The following is a 24,439-nucleotide window of genomic DNA, read 5'->3' on the forward strand; positions in this document are numbered from 1 at the left end:
TTGTTTACGTGTTTAACAGACAGAGAGATGGGATTTTGGAAAATAGCTGGAAATAAGGTCTGTGGTTGAGACGCATTTAAGAGACGGATCACGTTTTGTTCTACGACATTAAATCTATCAGCAGTGACCCCGCTGGTGATTTCTGAAGAGTTTACGTGTCTGAAAAACGATGGTCGTTACCAAGTGGCTGAATAGGACCACAGAAGTTGTCCAGGCCGTTGTACGTCATTACGCCGAACACGTAAACACTCCTCTAAGTTTGCTTTCCCCCGTGTTCTGCTTGAAAGCAAGTCCCTGCCTCCTGCAAACTGTTCAATACAAACGCTTCAACTCGTACAATTTAGAATCTGTACTTTTGAATATCGATCTTAAGTTGGCGTGACGTTGAAGTCGTGCGACCCTGCTGTACTCGGCTGTAGTTCGTTTATAGCATAACGTTAGCATTTTGCTTCTGGCGATTAGATGATTAGAAAATGATAAAAGTAGGGTAAACATGTGGATGTTATCCGGCTGAACAAAACGTGCATTTATCGAACAGGTTCGTTTTCCACAGACTTTATTTCGAGCTATTTTCCAAATTCCTCTGGAGAAATCCCACTGCTTTTTTGTGGAGGGAATCCGAGCGCAGCTTACTTCCGGGTAAATACGTCACCCTTGCACCACTCTATAGTCATGTGCACAGTAGCTACAGTGTAGATATGGCAATGAAAAACGTCAGTCCCAGTCTCCTCCCAGTCTTGTATTCGTGTGTAACAATGCGTGTTTCTCTGGCAGGCCCCCAGCCACCCGTTCACAGACCTGCTGAACATGAACTCCAGCCCTGCAGCCGGAGCTAGTCTGTTAGTGGACGTCCTGTCAGACCTCTCCTCCCCCGCACCCGCCCCCACCACCGGACCCGGACCCACTGATGTGTGCGAGGAACACTTCTCCAGGTGAGATATATATTAATATGAAATTGTGATTTAGTGTGAAAATCCAAACTACAGATGCTGAGGTATCCTGCCACTATTCTCTAGTACTGGATATTGCATTTCCCATAATGCAACTGGATATTTATTTTATTGGACCCATTTTATGTTTGTTTTGTTTTTTTAACCATAGATGGTACATATTTGATTTAATTGTATCAACATGCCTCTGTATTGATTATGTTAGTTTAGTCCTCTTATCTTAGCCTTTTGTATCTGCAATGGCCCTGCTGAAACTATGTGCATTTTTACTGCTATTGGATCAATTAAGGATTTATGATTTATATGTACATATTTGAAAAGCCTGTCTGCAACTTTTACAATTAAGCTGAAATATTCTGCTAGCGTTACATTTTCACACGAAGTAATAATAATTATAATAATAATTGTTTGAAACCATATGTTCTCTATGGTCTTTTTGGTACTTTTATAATCATTTTGTGCCTTTTTAAATTCCAGGTTTGTTTGTAAGAACAACGGTGTTATCTTTGAGAACCAGCTGCTGCAGATTGGACTGAAGTCTGAGTATAGGCAGAACCTCGGTAAGTAGATATTAGTCAACAGTATTTATTTTGCATGAGTTCTGCATCTGTTCCTTTTTTTTCTAATCTCATCCGTTGGTAGCATTAGAGATGTAGAAAATAACATGTGAAATGGGATGAGTAATCATATGACTTCGAAATGTAGTGCATAGTGTAGATAGTTTACCTTCTATCCTCCCACAGGTCGCATTTACGTGTTCTACGGCAACAAGACATCTTCCCAGTTCCTCAGCTTCTCCTCATCAGTGACAAGCAGCGACACGCTCAAGACTCATATCCTTCCACTGCTCCGACTTCTTCTTACAGACCTGAGTGTACATAAAGGGATCGTTTGTGTGAGGTTGTTCATGGTTGGTGTATTAAAACCACTCGATGGTAGTTGCCCCACACTCAGTTTGGAGAAACAGACAGGATTTGTGACAGGAAGCCAAAGCAATATACTGCCCACTAGTGCTAAGACCTTGTTATCAAGTGTAAGCTATATTAAGAATATTTCACTGCTTTACCTTGCTGTCAGACAGCCCTTTCCGACGTGTAACTGATGCCGGTATATCCATCTATGCTCTCACCAATGCCACCAGACTAGAGATGTTAAGATTCACCGATTCGCATCGGTGCACCGGCATAAACGTTCAAGATGGGAGTGCACCGGTTGAAAGAGTGCACATCGGCTACAGTTTGGGTTGAACCGGGTTGAACTCGCGATGCATCGATTGCGTAGCGTCTTTGCATCGGTAAAAAACCGATTCATTCATATAAAATCCCCTAATCTTGTCAACGCTCAGCAGAGACGATCTTTGATATTTGCTTCGCCACTACGGAGGCCGAGAGTCTCAGTTATCAACACACACGGAAGTCGAGGAGAAAGAGAAACACAGCGCACCGAAAAATACCTACAAATCAAACGTTTGGTAACACTTCGGATTGTTCAAGAAAGACGGTGTAATAGTCCTTTATGCTAGGCTATATAGTTGACCGCAGGTCATGGAGAGTAATAAGGTATCCGTAGACCTTTGTATGAGGTATCTTTATTACTTAACAGGTAGCCATGATACATAGATCCGTCCTAGATGCGGGCTTGCATACACACAGTATCACTCCGCAGCCGCACCCCATCAGTAACGTCCTGATGGTATATGTGCGCGGCACAGACGGTCAACTTGAAAAATCGCTCGCAAATTGTTAACGATGCCGAGCCGATTTAAAGTACACAAGTAGTACGAGGAACTTAGCGACGCACATAAAGAGGCGACATGGGGTCTGCGGCTGAAAAGAGAAACCTCAAAGTTAGACATATGAGTTAAATCACTCAGTGAGGTGTTCTGTCAGAGAGAGTGGTGTTTAGTTTACAGCAGCCTGTGACGGCCAATAATAATTTAAATGTATTCCTCACTGTAAGCAGTTATGAAATACCTGTTTGTGAAAGGTTATTTGTATTATTTATTGTTCATATAGAACCCACCGCTTTCTGCTCACTGGTGAGTTAGCCTATGAATGAGTGTTAAGCACATCAGGCTGGCAGCTGTATGGGCATTGCTCTATGGTAGCTGTTATTTGCACATTGTTAATCATGAGCAATGCATCCTTACATTGTTTAACTGTGAGGTGTTATACAATTGTACTCTGGAGAGCTTTTAAAGGTAAAAAAATAAACGGCATGATGGGATGTGCAGTACCAAATATGTAAAGCACTTTTTAGTTAATGTATGATTTGCTGCATATAAGGAATAAAACAAAAATCCTCTGTCGTACCAAATTGAAGTATCATTATTTTTGCATCGTGTTGAATCGTATCGCACCGAATCGCATAATGTTGAATCAAATCGTATCGAACTGTATCGCAACAGGGGTGAATCGTATCGTATCGCATCGCCTGGTGTTTCAAATGTATCGTTAATGTATCGTATCGTGGCAACGTATCGAGATGCGCATCGCATCGGCCTCAGTGATGGAGATACACATCCCTACACCAGACACAATCTGAAAAAAAACATGATGTTGTGATGCTGGTCAACTGCTGCCTCCACCATTCAGTTTGTTTAAGTTAATGCTTGACTTTGGTTTGTTTGGATTCAACAAAGTCACAATCACACAAACAAGCTAACTGATGAAGACAGCACTATACCAGCAACTCCTGTGTACTGCTTTGTAGAATTACATTTTTTCCTCAATGGAGTCTGATGGGTATGTTTGGGAGCAGAGAAAACTCCCAGCTCGCTTTTGGAAACATGGACTGTTTAGCTGTCACATGGCAAGCAAAGCAGTGAAAGTATTCTCCATAGAGCATACACAAACATCTATTTGTTTTTCTTGGTAGGCCTTTCTTTTATGTTCCTAAAATAGTTTTCCTGCTGCCCCTGACCACAGCGGTACATTAGTATTTGCCTCCATGTGATAACTCCCATCTGTTTCACCAAACTGGGGGTGTGCCAAGCGTAATTGACCTTACAAAATATCCAAATTTAAGTCTAAAATTGTTAAGGACTCTCTGCAAACCACTCAAACTGTCAAGAAAAACGATTCGCGATTAAAACAAAACAAAACCTACGGTGTGAATGGGTGGTAAGCTTTTTTTATGTTTACCAGTGTCATTTAAGTGTCTGTGGAGTCCTTGACCTTATCCCCACAGCTGAACGTCCACACTATGCCAGTGGACCCCACAGTGGAAGGGGGGGCTCAGCTCCAGCAGATCCTCAACATCGAGTGTTTGTCAGACTTCTCAGACACACCGGTCCTCAACGTCCAGTTCAGGTCGGTGTCTGAATCAAACTTTTGTTTCTCGTGTATCGGGTTCCTCTATGTGCTCATTCCCGACTCTGTGTGTGAACAGATACGGGGGAACTCTTCAGAACATCGCAGTGAAACTCCCTGTGATGCTCAACAAGTTTTTCCAGCCCACTGAGATGACATCGGAAGACTTCTTCCAGCGCTGGAAGCAGCTCGGAGTGTAAGGCTTGCTTTACATCATCAATGCACCACGGTCCCGTGCTTCCATAGCATTGGTCTATGACGGTGACAATCAACTGGCGGGCCACAACAGACCCGCCAGACATTCTCATCCGGCCTGCACGGAGGGGGTGACTGTGGCGTTGGCGGAGTGGTTAGTGCGTTCGCCCCCCACTCCGGTAATGTGCATTACCGGAGTCCAACAGAGAGGCAGCAGCTGCGGGAAAGTAGACTGCGTACTGCGTAGCCTTCCCTGCCCTGAAGAAGAAGTGATCCTTCGTTAGCGTGAAGAGTCTGCGTTATGCGCTCCGCAGTACTCCCCCGTCAACAACTTTAACCGGTTTAAAATTCTGTGCTATATATTAAAATCGCTGACCCGCAAAAGTGTCTATTGGATACATTTGGGCCCTTGGATAAATGTAGTTGGTGATCCCTGGTCTATGAGCATGCAACAGTTTACAGAAGAAAGATAAAGGCCAAACGGATTTGATATTAAGCCAAACATTACACATTTTACCACTAGGTGGCAGACATTACTCTGCAGCTGCTCGGGACCTTTATCCTGCAGTGTTGAGAAGCCCCTCACTACAGTGTGCAGTGCCTCAATGAGCTCGATGTGGGCCGGAGCTCAACGTGGGCGGAGCTTCACAGATGAGCATTGCATCTTGTTTCCCGGGTAGCAGTTCTCTTCCCTCCCTTCAATCTAACCCTTCCCTTCCCCCCATCCTAACCCTAACCACTCCCTACCTTTTTACATAATCCTAATCTTCCTTCCTCCCTCCCAAAACCTCTCCTACTGTAAGAAATTAAAATCAATGTTGATATGACGTAATTTAAATGAAATACAGGGTTTTAATTTAAAGCAGTTTTATTCGGAAAAAAACGGAAGTTCACACTAACTATTAACTTAACACTTTTATTCTGAAAATTCTTCATTTCCGGTTAGCATTAGCATGTGGCTAACGTTTTGAAAACCGTGAATTGAAGGTGAAATGACATGTGATGTTGCACACAGCACACTAAACACTCATTTATTGACGCTGAAATAACGTTTATCAGGGAATGTTTAAATAACCACAGACGTCAGAATTATATATATATTAATAATATCAGTGCTGGAATTGGGCCGGTACTCACCGGTACGCAGTACCGGCACTTCTGGTTCTGACCCATGGAGTACCGGCACTTCTTGCTCAGTACCGGCATGCTGGCGGTACTCCGGTACTCATGCACCGTGCCAGTACTCAACACTCTCCCGCCGTTCTTATTATACATCCATATATATATATATACAGCCGCCCGGTACTCAGTAGATGCGTCATGAGGTGCCGAACGGACATTCTCATCGCTCTAACCGCTGGAGTTTCACAGCGGCTGTCAGCTGTTTACTCCTGTCATTCAAACAGAACGTGCTGGAGAGGGGGCGGGGCTTATCTTCTCCATGTAAATACTGTGGTGGAAACGACTATGTCAAAATTAACCTATTTGACCGTGATTTAATAGTAATACACGTTTCAAAATAATAATAATAATAATAATGCCGAAGTAACAACATACTGAAAACTGTTAGTAAAACCATGTTTTAATGCTTTACAATTTACATACCTAGATGCACGTGTGTTGTGTTTATGCAGTGCAACTCCCACCCAGTGGGTGGCTATGTAGAGTGATAGAACAGAGCAGGCACGCCCCCGAGAGAAGGAAAGCAAGTCACGTCACAAATTAGCATTTCTAAAATGTTAGCGTGGATTAATAAAAGTGCAAAAAGACAGCGGTTGTCGCCGGAAGAAACTTCAAATACAGAGAATGCTGTGCCTGTGTTGGAAATTGTGTCTGATGGGGAGCTTTCTTTGGTTGATCCTCCTGCTCCAAGTTCTAGTGCATTAGCATTAGCACTAGCTCCGCCGCCTCCTCCAGAGCCTCTAACGTTAGCTGCTGCTGGCGCAACTGCCACCACCAACACCGGGCAAAGCGATGCACCTGACTGCTGGACAACGGACCAGGTGCAATATTTTTCCAAGACCAATGCATGGCTCCTTCTTAAAGATAAGAAGCTAGGATGTCGGATATGCAGAGATGTCAAATCTTTGGGAATACACACTGGACAAGGACTGAAACTGTCAACTGAATGGGGTGAGTGTGCAGTGTCTCATTTTGGTGTTGACAAGGGCAAACAACAAGCTAGCCTGAGAAAAAAAATCAAAGAACATAAAGAATCACAAGCCCATGTAAAAGCTGCTGACATCCTTACATCTGCTTCACGTGAAACTATTCAACATCAAGTGCAGTCTATGCATAAATCTGAATTAGACACCACTATCAGAGTTTTTCGAACGGCATATAAAATTGGCAAACATAGCCGGCCATTCACAGACATGCCAATTGATTTGAATGTACAGAAACTGAATGGGCTGAACGTGGGCAGGGTTTTGCACTCCAATAAAACCTGTGGCGAAATCATCGACCACATAGCTCATGAGCTGAAGAAAAAAATGGCAAAAGACATTACAGAAAACCAAAGAAAACTCTGTGTTTTGGTCGATGAATCTACCACTATTAGTGGTAAAACGGTGCTTGTTGTGTGTCTACGCTCAGCATTAGCTGATGCTGAGCCCGAAACGTTTTTTTGGGAGCTGATCGAGTTGGATGGAACAACGGCTGATGACATCACAAAGGCATTAATGGAGTGTCTTGGAAGAGATTTTAACGAGGACTTTTTAGGTCAGTGTTTCGTTTCTTTTGCATGTGATGGGGCTTCAGTCATGCTAGGGAAGAGAACAGGCGTTGCTACCCAGTTGTGTAGTAAATTCCCAAGCCTGTTTGTGTGGCACTGCTCCAATCATCGTCTAGAGCTGGCAGTTGGGGATGTGGTCAAGGAGGTCTCAGGGCTCAATCATTTCCAGATCTTTTTTGACAAACTCTATTCCTTGTTCCATGCCTCCCCCAAAAATCAGAGGCAGTTAGCGCAGTGTGCACAAGCAGTCGGACAGCGTCTCCTGGTGATAGGGCGTGTTTTGTCCATCCGCTGGGTGGCTTCAAGTGAAAGGAGCGTCAGAGCAGTCTGGGAAAACTACCGAGTGCTTCATGATCACTTCACAAATGCTGCAAACGACACGAGCAGGGATTCCAGAGACAGAGCAAAGTACAAGGGCCTGGATGATGTGCTCACATCTGCAACGTTTGTCAGCAATCTGGGACTGATGTACGATGCGCTCACAGAGCTCAGCGACCTCTCTCGGCAACTCCAAAAAAGAGAGATGACACTGCCTACAGCAGATAGGCTCTTAACTCGAGAAATACGAGTTTTTGAATCCATGGTCACCATGCCTGGCCCACACATGACTACAGTTCATACAGCTCTAGCTGAGAAGTCCTTCAAGGGTGTTGCCCTGCGTGAGAATGGCAGGCTTGTACAGATTCATGCAGGTCAGTTTTTCCGCAGTATGGTAGAGAATCTGAGACACAGAATGACTTCCACAACCTCCTCTCATGTCAGCACAAGAGAAATCCCATTACATGGCCGGGAGGCCCGGGACAATCAGCTAATCCAGGACATGAAAGTTATCCATCCTGGAAGTTGGCCTGAAGAGGAGTTAGACGTACAGTATGGGGACGTAGAGGTGCTATGTTTGTGCGAAGTGCTGAAAGTGGACAGAAGAGAGACTGTTCAGGGCTTTCGCAAATACAAGGAAACCAGGGCATCCCGTACACCTGCTGCCATGGAGCCTCTACTGAAAGCAGTCCGAACCATCGCGGTCTCCACTAGTGAGTGTGAGCGGGCATTCAGCTGCATGAACGATATCCTTACTGCAAAAAGGAATGCTCTCTCTGTCAGCCGACTGTCCAGCCTGGTTTTCATTAAATGTAATGGACCATCACTAGGACAGTTCAATCCGGAACAGTATGTGAGGTCCTGGCTGGCAAAGGGAAGGAGAAGTGCTGATGAAAGAGCCTGTCCAGCTCCAGCCCCTGATACTGATGTCCCCAAGGCCTTCTGGAGCCTTTTCTAACAATGTGAAGTATATTGCAAAGCAGCTCACTTAGTGAGAAGACTTTTGGCATAATGTGCCGATTTGTACAGATCCTGGAGATAGAAGGACTTCAGACCAACCAGGGAGTTATCTGATCAGCTTGGTGTTCAATGTAACTCTTTACCATGGCTCAGACTTTGTTACTTGCAGTTACAGTTTCTCATTTTAGATTGTGCAAATTTTGCATTTGTTTTTACATGTTCTTTGTTCATGCTCTTTATCATTTTTCTGAGTTGGAAAGTTAGATTGCATCATAGTTTACTTTATACATATTTGTATTCTTCAGTGGTGAAGTATATTGCAAAGCAGCTCAGCCATGTGAGAAGACTTTTGGCACTTTTTCGTTTGTCGTTTTCTGAGTTGGAAAGTTAGATTGCATTCAAAATGTACAGAAATACTTAACTTTGTTAAAGCTTTTTATAAAAAATGCTTCTGACCAGAGCTTTGTTTCCTTGTCATTAATGTTGAACACCACCAGAGGGGCTCTCACCTGAAAGGTCTCTGCTTCATGTGTCTTCAGCAGAAGATCTAGACTTTGATTGCTATATTTTCAGTTAATATTGACCTTACTGAGCTTTAGCCATATCCGCTGCCTATCATAAAAAATGTTAAGTACAGTGAACCTTTCTAAAATATACAGTAGTAAAGAGACAAACCCACCAGCATTATAGTAGCCAAATTCTTGTTTGTGGGCTGTATATATAAAATGGACTTGAAAAAGTTGCTGATTTTAGAGTACTGGCACCTTTTTCATTCCAATTCAAGCACTGAATAATATAAGATATAATATGTTACTTTGTGACTGGGTAAGTACACAACACGGGAGTCGGGACATCACATGCCTCAAAGGTTGAGCTCCCGCCCACGTTGAGCTCATTGAGGCATTGCGCACTGCATTGAGGGGTACTACGCAGTGTTTACACATTGCCTCTTTTATTTTGAGTGATCATCCAAGATGGTGGCTTGCAGTGCGGCCTCACCTGCGCTTCAATTTTGGCAAACATTTTTGGCCTCCCCCACCTCTAATTAAATCTGATCTCCTTCATGTTGTCGGCCTGTAAGACACTACTACGTTAGTCCATTCATAAGCATATTATTTTAATCACGTTCTCATATTGCGATTACTAATGCAATAGGTAGGATTTAGTACTGACGACACACATTGCTTCTTTTATCTTCCATAAGCTAAATGTGTCAAATATATTTACTTTTTTATCTCAAAGAAGCTATTTTAATATGTTAACTTTGGCTTTGAGAAATGGGATTTTCTTTTAAATGAATTATGGACCAAATAATGTATTAATTTACCAAATAAATAATCTTTATATTGAGTAATACAAAGGTTCAGATGGCCGGCTCTATATTAGATGTTGTTCCAAGATGATAAAACATCTGGATTATCCAGGCCAAACATTGTGCAACACTCGGGTAGCTGGCCTTTTATTTTGAGCTGCTTCTGACCGTTCTCCTAAACTTTAGGTTAAATTACCTGTACCTAATTCATATTAAAAGAATGCTTAATCCACAACATTACAATTGGTTCTCACCCACCATTAACTTGAATTTGTAAAGAAAATTATTAAAGTAAAGGATGAACAACCTATACTTTTGTTGTAGAAATATTCCTTTAAATAAAGTTTTCACCCTTTAATAAGTCATTATGTTGTCTCTCTTCTGTCTCCTCAGTCCTCAGCAAGAGGTCCAGACAATCTTCAAAGCCCAACACCCCATGGACACAGACGTTACCAACGCCAAGGTACAAAAAACTGCTTCACTGTACATGAAACCACTGTGTGTGTGGGGGGGGGGTGTAGGACTCATCTTGAAATGCTGTAATGTGAGCTGTTTCACCACTCGAGAGACTGAACAGATCATTTAACGGTTCACTGAATTTATAGCAGCTACAGTAGTTTTGTAACCAGGTGAAAGTTTAAGCGGCCCTCAAATGGTTTCGAGTGCCTTTTTTAAAATTTCAAATAAGAAACAAAAAGATTGCAGATAATGTTCTGCAGTTAACCATCTGCACCAACATGAATGTTTTGTGACCATCTCTGTAACACTGGTTAGCCGATAGGGTTGGTCAGCCAGGATATAAAAGTCAATCCACATCTTGAGTCAGGGTCCATTAAGGCCACGTTGTAGTTGACTTCAGCTCAACTCTTTCTGCAATGCGATATGACGTAATCCAAGTGAGCCACTGCATTGACCAATCACAGACTTGCAAACACACTTTCCTGGTAGATCACTTTCCAACATGAGCGCAGTATTTCTACTGTTTACCAAACAACTCGTTCATCTGGTACTCCAACCAGACTTGTATTATAAACTCCCATATTACAGTGTTACGTTGATTTGTTTGTCCTTCTCGGACCATGCACTACTCATTTCAGTGGTTTTGTGTTAGAAAAGAAAGCAACCAATCAGATCTTGTTCTGGGTCTCTGGGTAGAATATCCTTCAACCAAAGTATTCTACATCCTTGATAGAATGCCCTGGCCGTTGCACTGAATGAGAGCCTACGTTTGGACTGACAGTTTGACCAACCAATCATATATTGATTTGTAGCCAATGGGCGTATTCTTTCAGAGTTCCCCTCGGTTCCAGGGTATTCTAGAAGGCCCTCTAGGTAACTGGCTCGAGACAGAGGATCTATGAATGCGACGAAGCAATTCATGCCGTTTTATTGTTTTTAACGTTGAAATTACAAGTGCAACAGGTGGAGATGAAGTTGTTGCGGAATTGTTGTGAGTACCCTTTTCAAGACGATAATTCAGTGAAAAGACGGACATTATAATGGGGGGTGGTGTCTACAGAAGGTTCAGTTGTGATACACACGGTTCGCCACTGGATTTTAGCCTTCGCAGACCATTTACATGCACAATAACCTACACACTACAGGGAAGGGAACACTCCAAAAAGCAGAACAGGGCCTCTTTAAGACTACACTTACTGATTTTGGTGGTCCAAGGTGATGGTCAGCATCACAAAACACAATTCTAACTTTTTCTGACCACATAGTATTATCATATCGTATGATGAGTACTGGGCCGTTTATGGCAGACAGGGATGTAAACCCCTCCTTCACTGGTTGGTGAGTGATATTTCATGTTTATTTTGTCATCTTCTCTTCTGTAACTTACTCTGCAGATCTTAGGTTTTGGGGTAGCTCTGCTCTCTGGGGTGGATCCCAATCCTGCAAACTTTGTGGGAGCTGGAGTCATTCACACCAAGAACACTCAGGTGGGCTGCCTCCTCAGGCTGGAGCCCAACCCACAGGCAGAGGTACACACACACACACACACGCACACACACACACACACACACACACACTCATCTGTCCTTGTTTTGTACCATCAACCTTAAGTGGGTTTGCAATGTGTGTTGGAATAAAATGAAGATACATATTTCAACGATATATATATATATATATATATATTACAACTTGTGAATTTAAACGAGTAGTACATTTCTGAAAGCTTTCCCATCTTATGTATAGCAACACGTTGTCTGCCGTAATCTTTTTCTAATGATCTTATAAGGCGGAAGTTTAAACAAGCCATTTGGTATGGTAAAAGAGTCAAAGTCACTAAGCGCCCCCTTTATGTGACGGCTCACAGAGCCTGGGGAAGAAAGCTTGAGTTGATAACCTTTGTAGAACCTGTAATGATCAGAACACCCACAGGGGGAGCAGATCAGATGGTTCTGCTCACCTTGTGGGCGTTATTTTTTTATTAATGACCGCCTCGCTGCACATTATCCCGCTTATTACACAGCTACGTACTAAATAAACCAAACTCTTGACTCACAATATTGATATAAAATGATTTCATTGATTTCAAAATGATCATACTGCTTCCGCTCATAAAGGAAGTGTGTTCCACTGCGTCACGCTCACTAGACTGCGGCGACAGCATCATGGATCCTAAGCTTCCTGCTCTCCACAAATATGAAAATGAATATTAAAAAAGAATGGTGCTTTTCGTTGGAGAATGCTAACGTGGATTGTCCACAGCTGACATTACATTGTCCAGACTTCTTTCTGCCGATTGATACGACTACACATCCTTGATCCTTCTCAGAAACGATGTGTTCTCCTACCAGACCTCTGCAGTGTCCAAATGTACCATCAGAACTTAGTATTCAACTAAGCAGTGTAATAGTAATTATTTGTAAAGCACCTTTCATTGCTAAGAGCAATCCCCAAGTGCTACAAGGGGCATCAAATACATACTTAAAAACACAAGTGTAATGGTTTAGTGTAATAACCGTGGCTCTGCAGTACCCCCCCATGTCTCTGTGTAACTGTGCTGTCCCCCTGCAGATGTACCGCCTGACGCTGAGGACCAGCAGGGAGTCGGTGTCTCAGAGACTGTGTGACCTCCTCTCTGAGCAGTTCTAGCTCCTCACCTTCTCTCTCCCTTTAGTTAGCAAATGATGTATTGTACAGTGTAAATTCTCTTTTTTATTTTACCTACTTCACATGTAAATGGAGTGAAATGTATTTTCCACACGTAGCTTTACTAATGCGTCACTGCTTTAAACCTGCCTTGTACTTTGTGTGTGTGTGTACTCGCACTGAGCCCCCCTGTTCTGAGTGTGTGTTTGCTGCTCACTGCCTTTCTGTCAGACATTGTGAAGAGATTACTAGGACCCATAATTAGAGTTATTTCACAATCCAGTCTATAAAGCTTGATTATCCGCTTATCGCACTGTATAATTAGAATTAGAAGCCCTCATTAATATGCATAATGTTATGTCATTATAAGGTACTCTAATTGTTTGTTCTTTGCTTTGAGTTACAAAATAATTAAATCTATGCAAAAACAACACCCTAAACCTAAGATGAATTGTGACTCGAAGCAACCAATGAGCTCTCAGTGTAATCGCATTATGAGTGGTTATAATGTATAACAGTTATGGGATTTATAATTCACTACAATCCTTGAAACAACAAAACAATATAAGTCATCATAAAATGCTTTGTAATGTACAGCTAGATGACGGCAGGATTTATAAACAGTGCTGTGTTCAAATGCATTCTAGACATGAACTGTTGGGATCTTTCCACTGATCTCAACACTGAATCCAGTTGTTCTGATCAGAGCTGTACTCTTTATATTTTCAAACACAGGTCTCAGAGGCTTTCCTCCACTTCTCCCACACTTTGCACTCGCTGGATAAAACAGTTAGATCACAAGAGTACATCAGATAGGTTTAGGCGAGAGCATTTCACTTATTGTCATCTCAGGAGGAAAAAGAAAGCTTTATATTGTGAAAAAAAAGCTTTGGATGCTACCATTTCTTTTCCTGTGGTGAGAATTGTTGAGCTTCGTTGTGCTGACAAATTTACACCAAGTTTTAGGCGGTTGATGAGAATGGCAAAAAAAAGAAATAGCTAGGAAATGGATCCATTTGATAGTTAAGAAATTCACTCTAATAATGTTATCTACTTAACTCCACACAGCTGTGCCGGTTTGTTACTCGGTCAACAACAGAACACGCCTTTCAATACGGAGCAATGTTATATACATAACTATATAAACATGCCACACAAAGCACTGCCACACTATCACAATACGACTTGCACCTAAATGCATCTGTTCACTGCCCAACTGGTCATTTCTATATTTCAACAGTGTATCTTCTGTTTTATTAAATATACTTTTATAGTCCTTGACGGCATATCTGATGCTTTGCTTCAAAGACTGGCCTAAATGTGAAACAAAACGTCTTTCCACCACCTCTAAAGCAGTGTGCAAATGAAACTGCCATTTTCAAAATATTTACAATTGACCTGATAAGGTCTCATTTTACACTGCTCTTTGTATGCATTTAACAAAAAGGACATCATGTGTTTCGCTACCATTGCACTGAGCTAGGTTAGCTTAATGCTACGCTTACCATCTCCTGGCTGTAGCGTTATGTTTAACAGGCTGATATAACAGTGATATTAATCCTCTTAGCAAGAAAGGGAATAAAGGTATGTTGATGGTTCATAAAGATTGATGATCAGTGTGAAATGGTTTGGCTCTAAGGGCACCTTCATCTGGACCCGAGAAGCTTTACTGTGAGCTCATGTTTTAACAACGGCTACAGGCACATAACCCATCATAAGGTTTCACACGGTGATGGTCCCTTACTTTACTCCGGCTCAGGAGTTTCAGAAAGGTCAAATATCCCAGTGTCACGCTGCGCCTTCTGCGGCTTCATTCAAGAGAAACGAAGGGATTTAAAACAGGGTGACAATAAGCGCTGGTGTTCTTTCACCCTGTTTAGGGAACAGTAGCATACGGTCAACATGTGTCCTGTTGGAGGAGCTAACTACATGTTCAACTTTTATTTGCTGATGGCCAGAAACACCACTTTAATTGAATGCTGAAATGTGAAATAACGCTACTGTTAGCTAACATATTTGCCTTTGTTGGAGTCTTTATAAGATCATATATCAATGTATGTAGTGCTTAAACTTATATGTATCATTATGGCATTAAAATGTCTAAAAATGACTAGACATATTATATTTGTGTTTACAATATTTGAACCCAAGCCAACCCAGAGAAATGGGTAATTTTCTGTAATAGCTTTTTTCTCTTTAAAACCTGGATTTACCCACAAATATTTGTTTAATCGAGTTTAATTTTACTCAGTTACTAGAATTGTTTTTTCTCTTAAATGTAGGAAATGATATCTTACAGTTTAGGCCTATCTTTACTTAAATCTCCAACTAACTGCTTCCTGCAGGTTCAGTTCTGAAGTACGATGTGATCCTGAACCGTACTTTACAACTGTTTGGTTTGGAGTTTGGGTCCTCGGTACTTTATCTAAACACAGTGGTTACTATCAGTGGATCAAGTGTTCTCGATTCTGATGTTTCCTGTGCCTTTGAGGTGTGTTCAGTCTCTGTGCTGGACACAGATTTGAAAAGAAGAAAAGGCTGGATATCTTGTTTCTATTTAAATGTAATGTCATTTCAACATCCAAAAAGTGTTTTCATGAATAAAAGATGATACCTTTGTAAACACATTAAAACGTACATTGCTTGTTGAAGGTTACATGAACAGTATTATTATACAGTACAGTGGACAATTTTTATATCACTCGGTTTATGAACATTTTGAACTGAATCATTCTTATAAATGCTGTTTCAATATTTTTCTTATTTGTAATCAAGTACTCCATACTACAGTACAGTATTTTTGCAAAGTAAATTGAAATTTGTATAAGTCTCATGATAGATACGAAACGATATACTTTATTGTCCCCGTAAGGACATTTGTTCTGGACTCCGTCCTGCAGTTCCACATACATGTACATATACAAACATAGTGGACATTAAGAGACATACACATATCTTCAGTCATACACCGTTTGAACAAACACAATACACAGACGCACATACTGACAATGGCGACCTATTGCACTACCCCTCATGGCCAACATTTAAAAAAGTACGTTTCATTACATTTGACTTCATTTCATGTGAATGTTAAGAAGCTTAATGGACATAGGCAGGAATGAGTGCTTGTAGCTGTTCAGCCTGCTCTTGGGAACCCTGTATCTTCTACCAGAAGGTAGGAGCTGGAATTCTGGGTGAAGTATGTGGGTGGGATCAGACACAATTTTGTTTGCCTGTCTGATAATGGACTGATCGTATATGTTTTGGAGAGATGGGTGTTTTTTTAACCCCCATCATTTTCATAGCAGTCTGTACCAGGCGAGCGACCTTTGACTGCACTGTCAAGTTACCATTAGTGTTAATTTCGTTGACTAAAACAATGACGAAATATGTTCGTCAACGACCTTTTTTTCCATGACGAAAACGAGACGATGACGAGACGAGACGGCACCGACGGCAGTAAACAATAACTGCAACGAAATCATCATGCAATATCGTTGACGAAAAGTGACGAGACGAAAATGTAGTTTACTAAATGAAAACTATGCCAAAATCTCTCTTTACTTTCGTTGACGAAAAATGAGGAGACGAAATATTATCAAAGATAACGTTACATTTCTGATAGTCCGTTTTTCTCCCAGCAGTTCCATTATCCAGCGCTGCGGCAGGGCAGCAGCTGTGTGTCTGTGCTGCGCGCGGCGGTACATTTGAATTACACCGGGCAGCGGCACAATATGAACTGTCAGGAAGACTCGGGTCTAACTCATGGTCTAACTAACCTTATTTAACAGAAAATAAAATGGCAACAACAGGGCTTGGGAGCAGTGGTCGCACTCGCGTTAACCGAATACCCCCCCGTCAGCGCGAGTGAGTGATAAATTGTGTACTCGACGGGTAGTAATGGATTATGACGGAAATGTTACGATCCTGTCCGTCAAAATGACTGACAACGAAAAAGTCTAAAGCCACCATTGCTTGGGAGAAAGAAACGATGTGATATTTGGGCCCATTTTCGCGACAATGAGGCGGAGAAAAAAAGCGAATGCATTGTTTCATCAGAAGGGAAGCAATGCGGCCATAACACAGCTGGTAAAAACACCACAAACCTGACCAGATACTCTCTGCAAAGCTGCTTTCTTAATCATTCAACCTGTGTTTTTCATCAAATAAGGACAAGATATAATCTTATTTATTTATATATGCTAAAATGACAAATTATTGGTTTTGGCTAGACTAGTTTGACTGAAATGTTCTATATAATCTGATGACTAAAAAAGACTCAACAGTTTTCATTGACAAAAAGTAGACTAAAATAATTAGTTTTCTTTGACTAAAATAAGACTAAAATGCTCAGACTTTTAGTCGACTAAAACTTGACTAAATAAAAGCAGGATGAAGGTGACTAAATATGACTAAAACTAAAAAGGACATTTAACAAAGGACTAAGACTAAAACTAAATAAAAAAATAGCTGACGAAATTAACACTAGTTACCATACCAGGCAGTAATACCATACCTAATGATGCTCTCCAACCCTGCATGATAGAACAGTAACATGAACTTCTGGTCGACTCCGAAAGCCCGGAGTCGACACAGAAAGTACAATCGCTGTTGAAGTCTAGAGCACAGACCTTGAACATGCGCCTTCCAGCTGAGTGTATTATCTTGATGTACACCAAGGTACTTATAGGAGCTGACCTGAGTTATGGCTTCATTGTGGATAACCACCGGCCTAAGGTCACCCACATGCCTTTGGGTCCCACACCATCTCCTCAGTCTTCTTCACATTCAGCACTAGATGGTTAACATCACACCACTGCACAAATCTCTCTATTTCAGAGTGAAAGCCGATGAACTGCTGCCTTTGTGCATTAAGCCAAGGATGGCTGTATCATCTGAGAATTTGATGATATAATTCTCCGGGTGGATTCTCGTACAGTCGTTTGTGTACAGTGTGTAGAGGACCGGGGAGCTCACACAACCCTGTGGGGCTCCTGTACTGATGGTCCGGGGCTCTGAGAGGGCATTGTTGACCCTGCATGCTGAGTGCGATTGGTTAAAAACGAAAAATACCATTTCAAGATAAAAGGATTTATACTGATCTTTATCAGTTTTTGAAGCAAGATGTGAGGCTGCAGTGTGTTAAAAGCCGAGCTGAAATCCACAAACAGTAGGCGTCAAGGGCGCCGGAAGCGGGGGGGCCATTGCCCCCCCCCCCCACTTTACGGCACTGCCCCACATTTTCACAGCAGCGGATGCCGCGGAACACTGTAGCCTACACATCCCGTTTCAATAATTCCCCTCTACTCTAAAGTCGCATCTAAAAAGAACGCCATCTGATCTAGCTGTGTGTATATTTTGTTATTTTTGATTGTTATATTCAATCTCATTAGCTACAGGCATTTCTGAAGCTTGTAAAGGGAAGAACACAGCTCGCCTCTCACTCCCCACTCTGCTCTTCCACAGCGCCGCTTCCCCTCCCTCCGCTGACATTATGAATGTAAGGCAGGGGTGCCCAACCTTTTTTGAACCGAGAGCTACTTTTAAAGTTGCCAGTCTGCCGAGATCTACCAGTCCAAATAGAGAGGCGTAGCCATTACTGACAGCCTACCAGGTAAATACACACTTCTACTTGTATAAAACTGACCTTCGTACGATTAATACTTCATAAAATACTGCAGCTCCTTTATCTTACCTCTTTCTAATCTACACACACACAAGTATTTAACTGAAGTTACACAACAGTGTTGTTGATACAGAGTTGGAGTTTATTCACACGTCACACTACAGTGGGTAATGTTTTCAAGAAACATTGAACAGTGCTGCCACATATGACACAGGAAAACAAGAAAAGACTCTGAACCCTTTCTTTGCCATTATATAAAAATAGTGTTGCTACAAAAGTATACATTCGGCTTACTAATAAGACAACTCAGATCTGAAGCTACACAGGAATCTGCTGCCAAAGTGCAATAAATAAGACAAAATTAATAGAATCAAACAATTTTTTTGTTGCATTTTAGTAGAATATAAAAATAAATGCCTTTAAAATAGGATGCAAGCAAGCAACACTAGTTTCTTAACCTGAATTGATAATAGATAGTGGTGCACGATAATTATCGGTCCGATATTAGGAATTATGACGTCATCCCGATAAACCCGATAACAGTATAATAGCCCCGATAATATAGAATATATTTTTTGGGTAAAAAAAGAAAAAAATACTGCGGTGTGGGTGGATTGGGATGAGGGGCGCTTGTTTTTTACTCGGTTCCTCCCGTTTTGCCAGTACTGTGGTATTAGTGGTTTAGGAAGAGGGGAGTTTTTCACAAATCCAGCGCTCCCTAACTCATGCCTGGCTGTGACGTAAATGGTGTGCGGCCGTGAAGCCAGGACAGTAAACAAACATGTCGCCAGTAGTATGGGACTATTTCAAAGTTTCAGAGTTAGATAGTTCGCTTGCTATTTGTATTAACAAATGCAATGCAGAAGTTCCACGAGGAGGGAAAAAGGCAACGAGCTATAATACTTCCAACCTGATTAGTCACCTGAAACATCGCCATCGCTACGATGGTGTGTTAAAAGCGTACGAAGACGCCTGTGCTGCTAAACTAGCAGCGAATCCAAAGCCAGCTGCAAAGGCACCGGGGCTTTTACCTATCGACGAGGCTTTTGAAAAACGCAAGACGTTTGCCAGAGACGACCCCAGGGCTAAAACGATCTCTAACTTCATCATAGAAATGATGGCGCTTGACGAGAGTCAAAACTGTTCTTGGCTTTGTTTTGTTCATAGTAGTACTAGGCGTACATATGCCTTAGAGTCTTCCAGGTGTTTAGTGACCAGGTGTGTGATGCTATTTAGAGCATCGTCTGTGCCACGCCCTTGCTTGAAGACAAACTGAAAAGGGTCTAAATGTACATCAACCTCTTTCTTTAGCAGTGGCACCATGATCCTCTCAAAACATTTCATGACAATGGATGTCAATTCAACAGGCCTAAAATCATTGTTTCCCTTATAATGATAGTCATATAATACAATAAAAAAAACAGTCAATAAGATAGTATAAAGAAAGAGAAAATGGTTATAATTATCTGCATTTATCAATTTGACCCAGAGAAGCATGATCACTGTTTCCACTATAGGCCCAGTGGCGACTGGTCATTAGGGGCAGGTGGGGCACAGCCCCACCTAGTGTCAGCAGAAAGTATTACAAATAATGATTACAACAAAATGCAAAAAAAAAATATATAAAATATATTTTAAGATCATGTTTAATCATCTGATTCGTCTGTACATTGCTGTTTTAGTATGTGTTCTTCTAATTAGTGTCTACAGTGTGTGCCTATTGAGCTGTTTAGAGCCATGGGGGACAAAACCCGATTCTGCCCCTCCCTCTCACTGTCTAGGTCAGGCATCCTCAAACTACGGACTCCGGTCCGGATCCGGACCGAACCACCACTGTCTCCGGACTCTGAGCAAATTATACTTTTCATATGTATTATCTCTCTGTATTATATGTGAGACATCGCCACAACGCATTCGCAACGAGTCAAAATTCTCCGCTATGTCCACTGCAAACAGCGCTCTGCATGTCTGACTGTTCCACTGTGTTCCACCTGTGTGTGTCAACGCTTTGGTCCAATCACATTCAGCATCCAGTCAGCGTTTTTTCCCCCCAAACAATCTGCGAATCAGAGGCACAGTAGGGCGGGTCTTCGCGGAATGCGGGTTGGAAAAATGTGTGTGTCTCTTTCAACCTGTCTAAGTCAGAGCGAGAATTACAAAAAAAAAATTCAGAGCGAGAGTTAACAGCTCATCTAGTTCCATCTGTACTGTAGCTAGTAGCCTAGTTTCACCTACCGGGGTGGCAACTGACACCCTAAAAATAGGCCTTGCCACCCCAGTTGGCAGCTTTGTTTTGAAAGAAAAGTTGTGGCTCATCGGACATTTATGAGAGAAAGTCTCTAATGTCCGAGTGCAAGTGAATGCAGCACAAGATGCACGTCATGTAACCCCTCCCCCGGTCCTGGCGCGAGCGTGGACATATGATTGGCGGCGATTTCATTTTTAACTGGACGGCGCAAAACGAGAAGCATTCGGACCCAAGCACTGAATGAGGTATTTGCGGTCTACACTGACAGAGAAGAGACTGTCAGTTTGGCTGTACTCAGCATTGAATCAAAACGCACTAAAGCTGTTGATCTTAATACGTTTGTGAGGCGTTTTGCTGAACAAAATGGTAATCGCCGCATTCAGCTGTAATAGACATGCCAACTTGATGCTCTGCTCACGGATGAGCATACACAACTATTAAGATGATGACCTTACGTGTGTAAATATATTTTTTTCTTTGAGGGGGTCTGCCCCCAAAAAACTGTTTTAAGTCCTGAGAAAGTCAAATAAGACGGTGTGTAAAACTACACTGCCCAGCCAAAAAAAAGTAACCACTTTGATTGTACTAGGCCAGTAGGTAAGGACTTTCCACTGGATAATAACTGAAGTATAAAAGAATGCATGACTGAAGTGATGGAGACCATGTTGAAGGCAAACAAAAAGAGGAAATAACAGGTCAAATCAAGCAAATCCCCTCTCAGATTCCACAGCAACCAGAAGAACATAAATACTGGCTGGTGATTTGATTAATCAGCTTTGTGATGGAATAAAAAATGCACAGTGCATTTCCTTAGCTGTGGGTGAGTCCACTGACACCACTGACAATGCTCAGTTGCTGGTGTTTGTGAGTTGTTATGATGAGGCAAAGGGGGAGTTTGTTGAAGATGTGTTGGGCCTGACGAACCTCAGTGGACGCACAAGGGGGCAAGACATTTATAAAGCAATAATGGGAATGCTGAATGAAAGAGGGTGCAGCTGCCTTTATTCATAACTGTGCAGCTCTTACACTGCGACTCTGAGGGGTCAAGCACAGACACAATAACAATGAAAACGGCTGCATATACAGATTATTTTTGTTTTTGCAACCTCGTGTTAAGAATCTTGTTGCAATTGTTTAAAAGTTTGAATGACCGTAATAAACGGACCTTTGTCTTATTGAAACATTTATTTTGGACCTTTAAGATTTGTATTTGAGTACCCCTGGTCTAGGTGAACGGTGACTGTAAAAACTACACTGCGCATGCTCAGAGTATTTTCCTATTTAATGTGTGTGGCAAAAAATAATCATTTAGATTTATGATAGACTTTTGAAACTACAAGAAGATAAGGAGGACTTTTCCAAAAAGGTAATAGAGATTTTTGTCCAGAAGGATAGGCAAATGGACTTCATCTTCAAGTCAAGGTAAGACCACAATTGTATTGAAAATGGGATCTTACTAAGAGAGAACAATTCAATATTTAAATGATACAATTACATTTTTTGGGTATCCTTCTGTTGAACTGTCTGTTTAAAATTAATTGAAGCATCAGACTAAAGAGGCTTTTGAAAATAATATTATATTTTGATTTAGGTCAAAATATAATATTTGTATACCTGAAGAGTCAGTGCCAGTGCCTCACCAGCCATGAACCTCACTGCAAAAGCTTATATATAGACATCTACGTTTTTTGTGCCCCACCACTTTTGTACATATAGAAACGCCACTGTATCGGCCTACTGTATATTCAAGATAACTTGACTCACAATTAAACATGTTTCATATTATATTGCAGTCCCTTACTGCTGATCTGCACTCAGTTCAGTTGAGCAGGTAAAGACAGATGTGTGTCTCTTTGGAAGAGTCAAAAACAGCTGCAGCAGGTTCCCTCCATCACCTGTGTTTTAGAGAAGCGCTGACGGGGAAAGAGAAGTGGTGACGGCTGATATTTTTATCTCGATTTCATTGGATATGTTAATAGCAACACGTTTAAATATTAAAGAGGACATATTTTCCTATGTTTCAGATTCATATCAGTATACTGCCTCTACTGTGACATGTCCCCATGCTTTAATGTTCAAAAAAAATTCTCATACTGCCTGCTGTAGGCCCGAATATTCACTGCGGTCAAGCCAGCCTCCACTCGGGAAAACCTAGTCAAGCCAGTCCGCACGTGATATTGCGGTGCGCGAATATCCTATGCATTATGGCAGAGTCATGGAAACACTGCCTTCAAAATAAAAGCACTTACTCGGTCAATATAACATATACACCAAAATAACATACCAAACATATTAAATTAAGAAATATGTACTATATATTGTGATCAATAATTATTTTAAACAAACTACGTATAACTACCACTGTTGCAGCCAATTTGATGTATTTTAATATTTGTATATGAAGGTACTGTGATACTACTGAATTGACCTGGGCATAGGCGGGGACTCAGCCAATTTCAGGGTACAGCCTACTATTTAGGGAGGACACAGGTGCACAGCATTAGGATTTGGGAATCACCAGAGGGAAGCCACACAGTTTTTCAACCGTGCGTGTTTTCGCTTATTTTCTGTTTGTTTTGAGTTAATTTCAGTTTATTTCTTTATCACAGTTAGTTGTTTAGTTATCAGTTAAACACCCGGCTCTTGTTTTGCTGTCATCATCCTGCAATCCAAATAAACATCTTAAATGCACTCAAAGAGAAGACCTGATTTGCTGTCAACACCACGCGTCTGGAAAAGCTTGACACCATATCCCTCACTGGCAAATATTTGTTGTTCGGTTGCCTTTACAACCACATTATAAATGAGTGAATGTAAAACTTAAGGAGTTTCTAAATAAAAGACCTTTGAAATATCTATTGTATGAGCTATCATCCCTGTTTTTAGATGAGAATAAAACAAAAACTGTCCAGTATCAAAGACTCATTTCACTCCAGGGTGATAGCAGGACACCCCATCTAGTCACTCAGAAAAAATCAGGACATTCTGATGTAGAGTTTCAAAATAAATACCTTTGAAGTCTCATATATGAGCTATCATCCCTCTGTGTTTAGATGAGAATAAAACAAAAACTGTCCAGTATCAAAGACTCATATCACTTCAGGGTGATAGCAGGACACCCCATCTAGTCACTCAGAAAAAATCAGGACATTCTGATGTCAATTTCAAAATCTGTGATAGTGAGCACTTCTCCTTTGCCGAGATAATCCATCCCACCTCACAGGTGTGGCATATCAAGATGCTGATTAGACAGCATGATTATTGCACAGGTGTGCCTTAGGCTGGCCACAATAAGCCAAACTTTAACCTGATCTAATATTCTAGTAATCAGGGGCCTCATTTATAACGCCGTGCGTATGATTCACGTGGGAAGGTTGCTTACGTAGTAGAAATTCAAAAAATAGGTACAAAAATGTTCCGACATTTTCCGATTCACCAAACATTGCGTACCGGCGAGGAAAGTGCGTACAGCACTTCCTACGCCGGTTTCCCTTTATAAATCACAATCGACTCGAAATGCGGTGCAGCTTTTGCGGCCTTCACGTAACGCCCATATTTGCCTATAAATAGTCAAATCAACGCCCATTCATTCATTAATTCTGACTGACTTTATGAAGAAGATCGCAGGAAATGACGACAGAACAGCTAAAAAAGACATCTCACACCGTGTCAGATTCTGGTTA

The 24,439-nt window shown here is 41.5% G+C and overlaps 1 protein-coding gene across 2 annotated transcripts in view; it reads left to right on the top strand.

The window, feature by feature from the left end:
- LOC117534595 (AP-2 complex subunit alpha-2-like) overlaps window positions 1-15,530 on the top strand; it is a 37,268-nt gene extending 21,738 nt beyond the window's left edge. For both annotated transcript variants that reach the window (XM_034198830.1, XM_034198831.1), the window contains 8 exons: window positions 775-932; window positions 1,428-1,510; window positions 1,694-1,783; window positions 4,138-4,261; window positions 4,341-4,457; window positions 10,174-10,243; window positions 11,634-11,768; window positions 12,808-15,530. In XM_034198830.1, coding sequence (XP_034054721.1) covers window positions 775-932; window positions 1,428-1,510; window positions 1,694-1,783; window positions 4,138-4,261; window positions 4,341-4,457; window positions 10,174-10,243; window positions 11,634-11,768; window positions 12,808-12,885 — 855 coding nt within the window. In that variant the 3' untranslated portion in view covers window positions 12,886-15,530. The remainder of the gene's footprint in view (window positions 1-774; window positions 933-1,427; window positions 1,511-1,693; window positions 1,784-4,137; window positions 4,262-4,340; window positions 4,458-10,173; window positions 10,244-11,633; window positions 11,769-12,807) is intronic.
- Window positions 15,531-24,439: the final 8,909 nt, after the last annotated feature.

Source organism: Gymnodraco acuticeps, unplaced genomic scaffold, assembly GCF_902827175.1.
Source record: "Gymnodraco acuticeps unplaced genomic scaffold, fGymAcu1.1, whole genome shotgun sequence".
Lineage (NCBI taxonomy): Eukaryota > Metazoa > Chordata > Actinopteri > Perciformes > Bathydraconidae > Gymnodraco > Gymnodraco acuticeps.